The 12,351-nt window shown below is 38.5% G+C and overlaps 1 protein-coding gene across 1 annotated transcript in view; it reads left to right on the top strand.

Annotated features, from left to right (window-relative positions):
* The window catches only part of CUNH11orf80 (chromosome unknown C11orf80 homolog), a 134,109-nt gene that overhangs the window by 99,104 nt on the left and 22,654 nt on the right, over positions 1 to 12,351 (top strand). The window contains exons 12-13 of the mRNA XM_023710736.1: positions 1,182 to 1,292; positions 3,963 to 4,061. Coding sequence (XP_023566504.1) covers positions 1,182 to 1,292; positions 3,963 to 4,061 — 210 coding nt within the window. The remainder of the gene's footprint in view (positions 1 to 1,181; positions 1,293 to 3,962; positions 4,062 to 12,351) is intronic.

Genomic DNA, 12,351 nt, shown 5'->3' with positions numbered 1-12,351 from the left:
TGGGCTTTTTTTTTTTTTTTTTTTTTTTTTTTTGGTGGAACCAGGGATTGAACTCAGGCCCTTGCACTTGCCAGGGATGTGCTTATTTCACTGAGCCATCTCCCCGGCTCTGATCCCTGTGCTTGCCAAAGCAGGTGCTTAGTCTGCTGAACTATCTCACTGGCTCTATTTATGTGCTTTTGGTAGCACATTTCCTACTATATATGGTCCCCTTTTAAAGGAAAAAGCTGTAGGAAGTCCCTCCTGGTCCTTGTCTCAGTCCAAGAAGTTTATATTTATAGTCCCAAAAATACATTATTGACATCCCATCAAGTTAATTCCAATCTACCACTTCCAGTGCAACCCACAGTGAGAATAAAGACACTAAGGCATATTTATAGTTATGGAGAGCCAAGGGGTCCTGAATTCAGCCATGATGACAGCTATCTGGAACAAAAGAATAAAGTTCTCGACCCAGGGCTGAACCTGGGTTTTATTCAGTCATGAAGGAGTGGCTTGAGGATGAATGACTGAGAATTGCAGGAAAAGTACTGTGAGCTGGGCTAGGTAGGAGGCCTGCATTTACCTCTGTAATATGCAGAAAAAGTAATTTGCATTATACTATTGAGATAATAATCTAATGTTTTAGGGTTGGTGCTTCAGCTCTGATGTGTACTCTTTCAAGCCCCAGGAAATCATAACCTTAAGGCTTGATCCCAGCCAACTGTGTGGAGCACTGGCTCTTCATCTTGTCTCTAACTGGCTCATATTAAAGAGCATGTGTGGGTTATCAGGGAAACATGTGTGCCATCTTCAAAGACTACCACCAACACCTCAGCTAGACCAATATGCATTGCTTAAAGCCAATTGAAATGATAAGGAAAAATCCTAGCGAGCTCTGTACCTATCAATACATGGAAATAGGGTCAGGCACATCTAAAATGGAGACAACCACTCTTCTTTCAAGGAGAGTTGCCCAGGTGGTCCGCTACAAAAAGACATTTTAAGACAGAAAAACTTTAAACTTTTATTTATTAGGAATTTGAGAAGGATTTTTTTCTTTTTTTTGCTTAGGCTGCCTTAACAGCGAGTCTGGTGTGGCATGTGGAGCTGGGGATCGAACTGAAATCCCCTGTGCCTGACTGGCTTTGACCAAGCAGTGGAGCAGTTTGGGTTTAATGTGGTCTCTTTGTGTTTCCTAGGCTCATCAGAAACTGCAGGCTTCACTTTCAGTGGCTGTGAATTCCATCATGAATGTAATGACTGGGAGCACAAGAAGTGGCTTCCGAAAGACATGTTTCCAGGCTCTTCAGGTAAGTAGGAGACTGAAAATGCTTAAAATTGCCAGGGTTTTAATAACATCCTTTCTATCTCTGTAATGTGTATGGTACTTTTACAAACAATATTTCACTGCTTCTGTTGCGATCATGAGTGGTACAGGTCTAACTACGTGTTTTAAGAACTATTTGCAAAATGAATTCTAGGTGTACTATTTCATAAATAAGAAAAGTTATTTATAATTTCTACTTCTTTAGGTCACACAGATGTGCTAGAATGTGCTAGGATTCAATCCATGATTTTCAGTTCCTTGTTGAAGTGCTTCCTGATGGTGATAAAACACATTGAAAATAACTGAGCAGTCATAAGTACTGAGCAATCCCATGCATGTGACATGGCATGGTGGAGAGAGTTTTGGAATCAACAGGGATAGGTTCAAATCCTGACTCATTTTCTTACTTGCTATGTGGACTTAGGGTTATATTGAACTTCTTGAGCCTTGTCTATAAATTAGAAAAAAAAATACCTACAGGGTAATAATAGCTAAATGTGTATCATGATCTGAATATTGGTATCTCCTCAAACTTCACATATTGAAATTCAAGAATATGGATTTCAGAGGTACTGGTCTTTTGGGAGATAAATAGGTTGTTAGGCTTTATTCTTCATTAATGAGATTAGTTGGGGCTGGGGAGATAGCTCAATGACATAAGTGTCTGCATGGCAAATACAAGGTCAAGAGTTTGATCCCAGGTACCAAAAAAAAAAAAAAAAAGACCCAGAGATTAGTATCTTTAATAAAAGAAGCCATCAGAGGACCCTGGCCTCTCTTCAGTGTGAGGGCAAAGGGAGAAGTAAACAGTCTGCAAATCTAAAGAATTTAGCCATCTTGGTACCCTAATCTGAGACTTCTGTCTTCCAGAACTGTGAGAAACAAATTTCTATTATGTGAATCTGCTGGTCTAGGATAATTTGTTACAGGAGCCCAGACAGCCTGAGGCCGTGTGAAAGTGTGCAGTACCTGACATGATAGGTTCTCAGGAAATGCTGTTTCTTTCCTTCCTTTTAAGATTATGTGATGTACATTTGATATTACCTGTGGGCAACACACACATCCCATGGTGGTGTCATTCCATGGTAGTGTCTTTATTTTTATGTAATTTTGGGTTGTATTTTTGTGGTACTGGGTATTGAACCCATGACATTGCACATTTTAGGAAAGGGTAGAGACCACTGAACTAGATTCCCAGACTCCCTATACTTTTTTTTGTGCTTTGTTTTGTTGAGACAGTGTTTTGCTATATAGTTCATGCTAATCTTCAACTCACTATGTAATTCAGGCTGGCCTCAAATTTGTGGCAAATCTCCAGCCTCAGCCCCCAATTGCTGAGATTACAGATGTGCACCACTATGCCTGGCCCCAACACCTTTTTTTGAGAAAAAGTCTTGCTACATTGTATTGCCAAGCTAACCTCAGATTTATGATCCTCTTGCCTCAGCCTCTTGAGTAACTGGGATTACAGGGTTGTCCTATTGTATCAGCAATTTTTATGTAGTGTTTTTTATTTTGAAAAGAGTATGACACTGGGGATGTATCTCAGTGGCTTAAGTGCTTGCCTGACAATAGCAAGGTTCTGAGTTAGAACCTGGTACCTACCCCCCCAAAAAAAGAAGATAGTATGACATGGAAAAAATTTAAATATGTAGTAGCTAATAAATTTTAGCACTATAATTTTAATTTTTTTGTGTTACACAAATAGTCATAACTAAAGCCTCCTACTTTGATATGCAAATTGACATTTTGCTTGTTTGAGCAGTCTCAGATTTAGTTTTGGTTAACCAGTATTTCTCTGCATTGTTTTAATCTAAGAAACTATTCCTCAAATGTTAGACATTTAAGTTGATAACGTTCTTTCTACTAATGTAAAGACTATTTCATTTGATACCTTATGTTAGATCTTGCTTATTTTGAATTATTTCCTAGAATAAATTTCTGCAAAAATTGCTACTGGGTCAAAGCCTATAAAATCTATAAATGAATACATTATATTATAGGTTTACCTTTTGGGTTGCACAAAATAGTGAAAAGAAATGCTAATTTTTGTTCTACCTATGAGATCTTGCATCACTTATTTTTATTTTTTAATTTTCTCATCTATAAAATTAGTATATTGTATTAGGTAGTAACTCTGGCTCCTTTCAACTCTAATATCTTACAATTCTATATTAAAGTGTCAGAGGCCATTAACCCATCTCCATGAGTGCAGTGTGCACTCTTTGGTTTCTTTTCTCCCTGAAAGGTTTGAAGAGTTTTCATATCAGCTTTAGTGGGTCAATGGAACCTAGCTTTCTCAGAATTCATTTTACGGGAGAGCAGTTTATATAACTCCTTCATGAACAGAGAGGTCTCTGGGATATTTATCTGCTATTGGCCTAAGAGAAAAAAGAACTTGTTTGAAGGATCTTGCTGAGGTGACAGAAATGAGAAGACATATACAAGCCATCATTACTCATATCTTGCTGAATATCCTAGGCATTTTTTCTCCTCTTTTGAGCCCATAGAAATGAAAGACATACTAAATGCAGTGTAGGGGATGTTAGTGTCCCATCTACCTCATCCTCTCCCCTTTAAACTTCCTGTAAGTACTCTGCTCTTGGTTTGTAGCACTGGAACTCAGTACCTTCTATCTCCGGGTCTATTTTAGGCAGCTGACACACAGGAGTTTGAGACCAAACTGCACAAAGTTTTTTGTGATATCATTCAGCACCGATTTCTTCACCACTGTTCATGTGATGTGAAACAGGTAAGTGATAAACAAGTAAACTGATAATCAGTACTTTGGTGGAAGTCTTCCATTTTGATATGTGAGAATCTTAAATTCAAGGTGAGTAGGTACCTATGCACAAACAAGTCTGAGGCTAGCCTTTCAGCAAGAAAACCTGTTGTTTTGAAATATTTTATAAAACAAGAATTAAACAGAGGTTGAGAGGATAGTTAGATATTCCTTGAATTCTGTTTCTGCCACTAACTAGATGTTAGCATTATTTTTTTTTTTCAATGCCGGGGATTAAATGCAGGACCCTGCGCTTGCCAGACAAGCGCTTATTCTACTGAGCTATCTCCCTGGTCCCAGATGTTGGCATTACTGAGGAAGTTATTTAAACTTTCTAAACTGCAGGTTCTTTATCAGTTAAAATAAGAATGAAGTTACTGTTATGAAGTTTGAATAAGATCATGTATGTGAAAGTGCTTGGTGTGTAGTTACTATTATTATGGTATTTTATGATGGGATTATTATAATTAGTTTTGTCTAATAAAAATATACTTTTATGAATGATAAAGATCTAAATTTGCATTACTCAGGGTCTCTACCCTCCAGAAGGTCAAATAGTTCTTGTTTTTAATGTATTTGGTACAGGGTCTCACTACGCAGATGTAGTGATCCTCCTCTTTGCCACTATAGTGATCCTCCTGTTTTCATCTTTCCTGGCACTGGGATTACAGGCATGCACCACTGTGCCCAGTCTCGGTGCTCAGCATGTGGTGCCTGGGATTGACCCTGGTCGCTGTGAACCCCATCCCTGCGCTTGCCTAAGCAGGAGCTTAGTCCACTAAGCTGTCTTGCCAGCTCAGCTTCAGTTGTTTTTGTGATAGACTCCTTTCACAAGGGAAGAGAGATCATAGCTAGCAAGGTCTCTGCCCAGGAATAACATGCTTACAGCTAGGCGTTATCTAGTTAACTGAGCTTGGAGCCAGGTGTTCTTAGCTGTGGCCTTGTCTTGTCCATTGAGGCATCATGGCTTCACCTGCCATCACAAGCCTCAAATGGGACCAGTGACTCATGAAGTTCACTTATTATGAGTCTGTTGCCTATCCACACAAGGGACCTAAACCTGGGACAGACTCACAAGTAAACACAGAAAGCCAATTGGTTAATTTAAGTCCTGTTCAGAGCCACTACGTAATTGTCTCCATCAGTCTCTTTAATTGAATAGATGTAACTGGGAATCCAGGGATGCTGTCTTGGTCCAATTTGTGTTGCTGTAACAAAATGCTTGTGGCAAGGTACCTTATAAAGAAAAGAGGTTTTATTTGGCTCATGATTCTGATGGCTAGAAAATTCAGATAGCATGATACCAGTGCCTTGTAAGGAAGAAACAAGATTGAGGTGGAGGGCTGGGCTCTAATCCATTCCTAGGGAATGCAACCTATTTCATGAGATCTAACCCATTTCATGAGAACGTTAGTGGCTGGTCTCACTGAGGCAGTTGTAATCATATCATCTCCTATAGGCCTTATCTTTCATTACTATTACATTGGGGAACAAGACTTGCATATGAACCTTTGGGGAGCAAACCATAGCAGATGTGAAGGCAAATAAAGTTTTTAAGGAATAATATAACTGGACACAGAGAGTATGCTGGAGATCTTTAGTAGAGTTCTCGCTCTACTATTCATTTAAATGCTAATCAGTTCATATCTGTGAAGAAACTATCCACCGAAAAGATCCACTCAAAAGGATTTGAGGAACAATAAGTGGTGTGGTGCTTACACAGAGCTACAAACAGTGACTGTTCTCACTGTCCAGAGAGGAAAACGTCACAGTTCATAGTGCATCGGGCAGGAGTGGACAAAAATTAAACCTACAATACTCTGGTGCTGTCAACAAAGCTTGAAAGCAGAAGCAAGACCGAAAAGGATCAAGCTGACTGCAAGTAATTCAATGCTATTACCAAACATATTATCAATTAAATATTTATAAGAATATAGGAATATAACAATACCCAGAACTTACCAAGTAATATTCATAGAGCCTATGTCCCATAAAAAATTAATAGCTTTGCTAACAAGAAAAAAAAACCCTCACAATGAGCAAATTTAATCAAAGCTGATATAGAACTGATACAGCAAATTATTAAAGACAAACCAGGTGTGGTAGCACACATGTGTAATCCCAGAAGTTGGGAGGCTAAGGCAAATTCAAAGTCAGCCTTGAACTACTTAGCAAAAGCCCTGTTGCCTAGGGTTCTGGGGCTGGCACGGCATGCTGTACCAGATATCGAACTCAGGACCTTGAGCTTGCCATTCAGGTGTTTAGGCTGCTGAGCTATCTCCCTAGCCCCTTATTATTTTAATATGCTACAGTTTTTATTGCAATGTAGCCATTTTTGTGAGGGTGGGGAGTTGGATCTCAAAAACAGTAGTTTAACACAGCTACAGTAGTACCTCAGTTCATGAAGCTAATTCTTTCCATGATACATTTTTTTGGGGTGGGTCTTTTTTGAGAAAGGGTCTCACTACAGCAGTTCATGCTGACTTTGAGCTCACTTTGTAGCCCAGGCTGGTCTTGAACTCACAACGATCCTCCTGCCTCAGCCTCCTGAGTGCTGGGATTAAAGATGTGCACTTCTAGTTGTCATCCAATTCAGTTTGTGACCAAAATTATGGAAAGAATTAAGTATATGAACCAAGGTAACAAGAATTTAAGTTTGTGAACCACTGTAACAAGAATGAACACAGCTGTGAGAATAATTTGATCACATTATAATTGGGATTCCTACTGGGGGTGAGAGATTCAACTCATTACAAAAAAAAAATCCTTATAATACATAGAGTTATGTTCCTGCTGCCATGTCACAAGAGGACTGCCAAGGGGCTGGTGAGATGGCTCAGTGGTCTAAAGCACCTACTTAGAAGAAGCTTAGCAAAGCACAGGGACCGCGGTTCAATCCCCCAGCACCACATGCCAGCCAGCCGCGCCCCCTGGTGGGCTGAGCTGGACACACACACACACACACACACACAAAATTAATTAATTAATTAATTAATTAAAAAAAAAAACAAGAGGACTGCCAAGGCCAGCAAAGTTAAGCCCCACAGGACTTTAATCAGGTGCAACCATAAATAATACTAAACAAAGTTTACCATCAGACCAGTGGGTGCTACTTTTAAGCCATTCAAGTGGCTTACCTATTCCAGTATTTTAAGCTACTCACATTGAAAATTACATTCATCATCGTGTCTTTGGAAAAGAATAGAAGCAGTTTAGGCTAATGTATGATAATAAATCATTCTTTAGTATCTACATAAAAGTAACAGCATTAAACAGTGTTACAGCACTCACTGATAAGTTGCTGATATCTTCTTTATTCATTGTGCTAGAAGTACCCAAACCAATCCTACTACTATTGACTGAATTGGAGAAATGGAAGCTCCTTTAGATGATTGATTGTCACTATGAGTTTTTCTCTAAGTGAAACCTACTATATTACCTCTCATAAAACAGTTATTATAGCTATATTCCATTTTTCCAAAAGTTAGAGGAAAGATTGACATGTTAAGTAGAGATATGGAAGGTATTTTAAAAGGTCCAAGGTCCAGGCCCATAAAGATGAAAGCTACAATGTCTGAGATGAAAATTACACTGAATAGTATTAATCATGTTAGACACTTAAGGAAAAACACATAGCAATAGAAATCTGAAATAAAACATATAAGTTAAAAAGACTGTAAATAAATAGTGTATCAATGAGCTGTTGAACAATTTTCAATTAACCTAATGTACATGTAATTGGTGAATCTCATATGTAAAGGAGTGGAAGAACAAAAAATATATGTGAATAATGGCTGAAAATTTTCCAAATGTAATGAGATCTGGGAACCTAGGAACCTCTATGAACTTGGGGCACAGGGAACATACAGTGACTCCAAGCCACATAATAATTAAGTCAGTTAAAACTTATGGTAAAGAGAAATTCTGAGTAGATAGGGAAAAGAATCTCCATGTTATATACAAAGAAGCAACAAGTAAAGAGTAAATTACTCATTGGAAGCAGTGTAAATTAGAAGAAATAGATCAGTATCATTACAGTATTGGAGAAATAAATGAAATAAACCTCTTGATTTACAGTTCTTTGCTCAGCAAAATACCTTTAAAAACAAAATGAATTAAGGATTTTTTTTGTTACATATAACATATGAAAGAATTTATTATCAGCAGACAAGAAATATAAAGGAAATCCTTTAAGCAGAAGGAAAATGATACCAAATAGAAAGTTAGATGTCTATAATGGAATAAAGAGTACTGGAAATGGTAACCACGTGGATAAATATAAAAACATTTTTTAATTATTTAAATCCCCATAAAATACTGTTGAGAGGCTAGGGATATAGCTCAGTGGTGCAGCACCTGCCTGAAGAGTACAAAGTCCTGATTTTGAATCTTGAAACCAGGCATGGTGGCACACACCTGTAATACCAGCACTCAGGAGGCAGAAGGATCATTGCGAGTTTGAGACCAGCCTGTGCTACAAAGTAAGCTGAAGGCCAGCCTAAACTGCATAGTGAGACCCTGCCTCAAAAAGGCAAAAAGAAAAAAAAAAAAGATTTTTGGTACACACACATACACACACATAGTTGAAGCTAGGCATGGTGTCATACACTCTAGGGGGGGCAGAGGCAGGAGGATTCACAAAGTTTGAGCCTAGCGTAGACAATTTAGTGACTTAGCAAGACCCTAGTTCAAAATACAAAATTTAAAAAAAGGGTTGTAGATACAGATAAATGTGAAGGCCTTGAGTTCAATCCTCAGTATCACTCATGTACATGAATAAGATTTGGGGATATAGTTCAGTACAGAGTCCTGGATTTAGTGTTTCAGTACCGCAAAACAAAACATGGTTGACCTTTTTTGCAGGGCTGGGGAAGGAACCCAGGGGCTCATGTATGCTGGATAATCACTTTTACCATTGAGCTATACTAACAGCTCCATTGATTTCTTTTTCTTCTTGATGTATTTGGTACAGGGTCTCACTAGGAAGCTTGGACTTGCAGTAATCCTCGTAGTAATCTTCCTGTTTTCAGCCTCCCCAGTGATGAAATTACAGGCCTGCACTACCATGCCCTGTCTTGGTGCCCAGCTCAGAGCACTCAGGGATGGGGCTGGTATGGCATGTGGTGCAGAGAATCGAACCCCAGTCCCTGTGCTTGCCTAAGCAGGTGCTTAGTCTGCTGAGCTCTCTCTCTCTCTGGCCCTCCATTGATTTCTCAGGAAGCTCTGAGAATACTATGTGTGGATTAACTTGATAGTAGACTGAGTTAAAAGGTACCATTAAAATAGTAAAAAAAAGGAGTTAGAATAATAAACCAGGAAAGGATAGAAAATGGAATGATATTAAGACTCAGGACATATGAGAACTTGTACTGTAACGTCATATAACTCAGTAGTGTCCCAAATTTTCTGATCAAGGAGATTATGGGGCCAAAGAGGAAAGTGATCAATGATGTAGAGTGTGCCTAAGGAGAGTCATATGGAGAGAAAACATTCTCTCAGGCTTTCACAGAGAGCACATTGGCCAAGCAATGGCCATGACTCATCCACATGGCTGACACTGACAAAGGTTCTACAACCTGAGGTACAGGATCTCAGGATAAATCCTGAGGGGATTTCACTGACCTTCTCAGACCCAAAAGCTACAACTCTTGTTGCACAAGTCCTGCTTTACCTTGGTCTTAACCATCCAGTAGAAAAGTATGAAGACGAAATATAGGAAGTAAAGCCATGGTGTTATGTTGAGCTGTGGGGGACTCAGGTCAATAATTTCTGACATTGCCAGTTAAACAGAAGACCCAATGCTATTATGGGCTACTGGACTCTTTTAGAATATTTTGCTGAGTTTACACACCTATAATATTCAATAACGGAACTTAGAAAAAATGGGGTATACCGATGAATGTCCATTTTGTATCTGTGTATTCAAAGTGGTTAGGATAGATATATAGTTGCATTCTCTTAATGAATAGAATGATTTGTTCTCATGGTGTTTGTAAATAGGATCTCAAGTCCGCATCTTGTACAGCAATTAACCACTAAGAAGAATATATGCAGTGTGTTATTGAAACTGTACTACCAATTTGATTTAAAACTGTCTCATTGCTGTTTATCAATAAAATTTTAAAGAAAATGGAATAATAACAATTCTCAACACAAAAGAAGGTAGAAAATGAGGAAATGGGAACAAAGTAGAGATGAGGCAAATGGAAAACAATTATAAAGATGATATATTTAAACACATAATATTGAAATATATGTGAAATAAACAACCTCATAGCAAGGCAAAGATTATTAGATTGAAGAAGCAAGACTGCATATCAACTATATGCAGTCTATAAGAATCTAATTCTAAATATAGACAGAAAAAGATTTAAAAGTAAAACGTTCATAAAAGGTTTGCAGATTTCAGAACAAAGAATATTGCCAGTGATAAAGAGGGTAGTTTCTTAATAATGAAGGATAAATTCATCATGAAGACAATATAGATGCTTCTCAATTTATAGTGTAGTTACATCCCAATAAACCCAAAATAAGGTGAAACTACTGTAAGCCAAAAATCTATTTAAATACACTTACAACTACTGATAGCAATTTAGCCTAGCTCTGTAGATGTGCTCAGGTAACTTAAATCAACTCATAATTGGACAGAATCATCTAATACAAAGCATATTTTGTAAAGTATTAAATATTTCATGTAATATATTAAAAGCTACTGAAAGTGAAAAGCAGAATGGTTGTCTGGACATGCTTTTTCAGTTTATAAAGTTGAAAATTCATGTTAAACCATCATAAGTGAGGGACTGCCTGGATTCTTAAATATTCATGTACCTTTAAAATATATGAAACTGGGGCCAGCGAGATAGCTCAGTGGTCTACAGTGTCTGCTTAAGCCAGCTTAGGCAAAGCGCAGGGACAGCAGTTCGATCCCTGGCACCACATGCTGCACTAGTCCTGCCCCTAGGCCAGGCTGAGCCAGCCACAAAAAAATAAATAAAATATATGAGATATCCAGACATGGTGGCACATGCCTGTAATCCCAGAACTTGGGAGCCTGAGGCAGGAGGATCACCATGAGTTTCAGGATAGCCTGGGCCAGCCTGCACTATATAGTGAGACCCTGTCTCAACAAAACAAAACTAATCAAAGGATGGAAAATAATATTCCAGGCCAGGGAGATATCTCAGTAGAATAAGTGCTTGCCTGGCAAGCACAAGGTCCTGAGTTCAATCCCTGGTACCTCAACAACAACAACAACCAAAAAAAAAAAAGAAAGAAAGAGAAAGAAAACAATATTCCATGCAGTAGGAACCCAGAAAAAAAAGGAGTAAATATCCTAATTTTAGGTAAAGTGAACTTCAAGTCAAAACTGATTGTAAAAGGTGAAGAAATTCACTACCTTTTGGCTAAGAGAACAATTCAGCAAGAGAACAATAACACACATGGACCAAACATCAGCACACCCAATTTCATAAAACACTATTGGATATTTTAAAAAGCACAGAAGAATAAGAGTGGGGATACTAGCAGCCTACAGGACGAGACATTTCAAGTAGAAATGTCCACAGCTGCTACAGAAGGAAAAAGAAAGTGTTTATGATGGAGTCAGAGGAAGTTTCAGATTGAGGTGGTCATGTGTCTTCCCTCTCAGTCTGAGGGAACCCATCTTAACTGCCAATATAAGGAGAAAGCCTGTGAAACTTTCAATAGATGCTTATACAGATTTGTCAGTAGTTACCCAGCCAGTGACCCACTTGCAAATGGGAAAATACTTAGTGTTTTCCCTATGCCCGATAATTCATATTCCCCAGTAATAAAAGGAAAGGCCAGTTTGTTTGAGACAGAACCCAGTGGCCATGGAAGATAAAAGGATTAAACCTCACATTTAAGAGATATCTGCTAATGGACCTACAAAATGTTCTGACTGGTGTTTTTATTTGGCCAATGTATGTTTAATAGTTTCTTTGCCTTTGTCTTCAGATTCAAAGCTGTAATGAAAATGCCTGGTATCTATTGAGGGCCTTTAGGTAGAACCTCTGAAGAATATATCTGACTGCTGGTCAACAACTACAACCCCTTTCAGCTTGAAGAAGCCAGAGCGGTCTTCACCCATGCTTCCCGCACGGCAGTTTGGGTTACTTCTTCAGAGGGGGGAATGTTGTAGGCAGCCAAGTTAGATAGAAATATTATAGGCAGTTAGACAGGGTCAGGCTCTCAAGGAGACAAGATGGAAGACAAGGTGACTTTGCAACTTGGAAGAGAC

The sequence above is a fragment of the Octodon degus genome, unplaced genomic scaffold, assembly GCF_000260255.1.
Source record: "Octodon degus isolate 3935 unplaced genomic scaffold, OctDeg1.0 scaffold00018, whole genome shotgun sequence".
In the NCBI taxonomy this organism is placed as follows: Eukaryota; Metazoa; Chordata; class Mammalia; order Rodentia; family Octodontidae; genus Octodon; species Octodon degus.
Note: the sequence above shows the minus strand (reverse complement) of the source record. Positions and strands in the feature narration are given on the sequence as shown.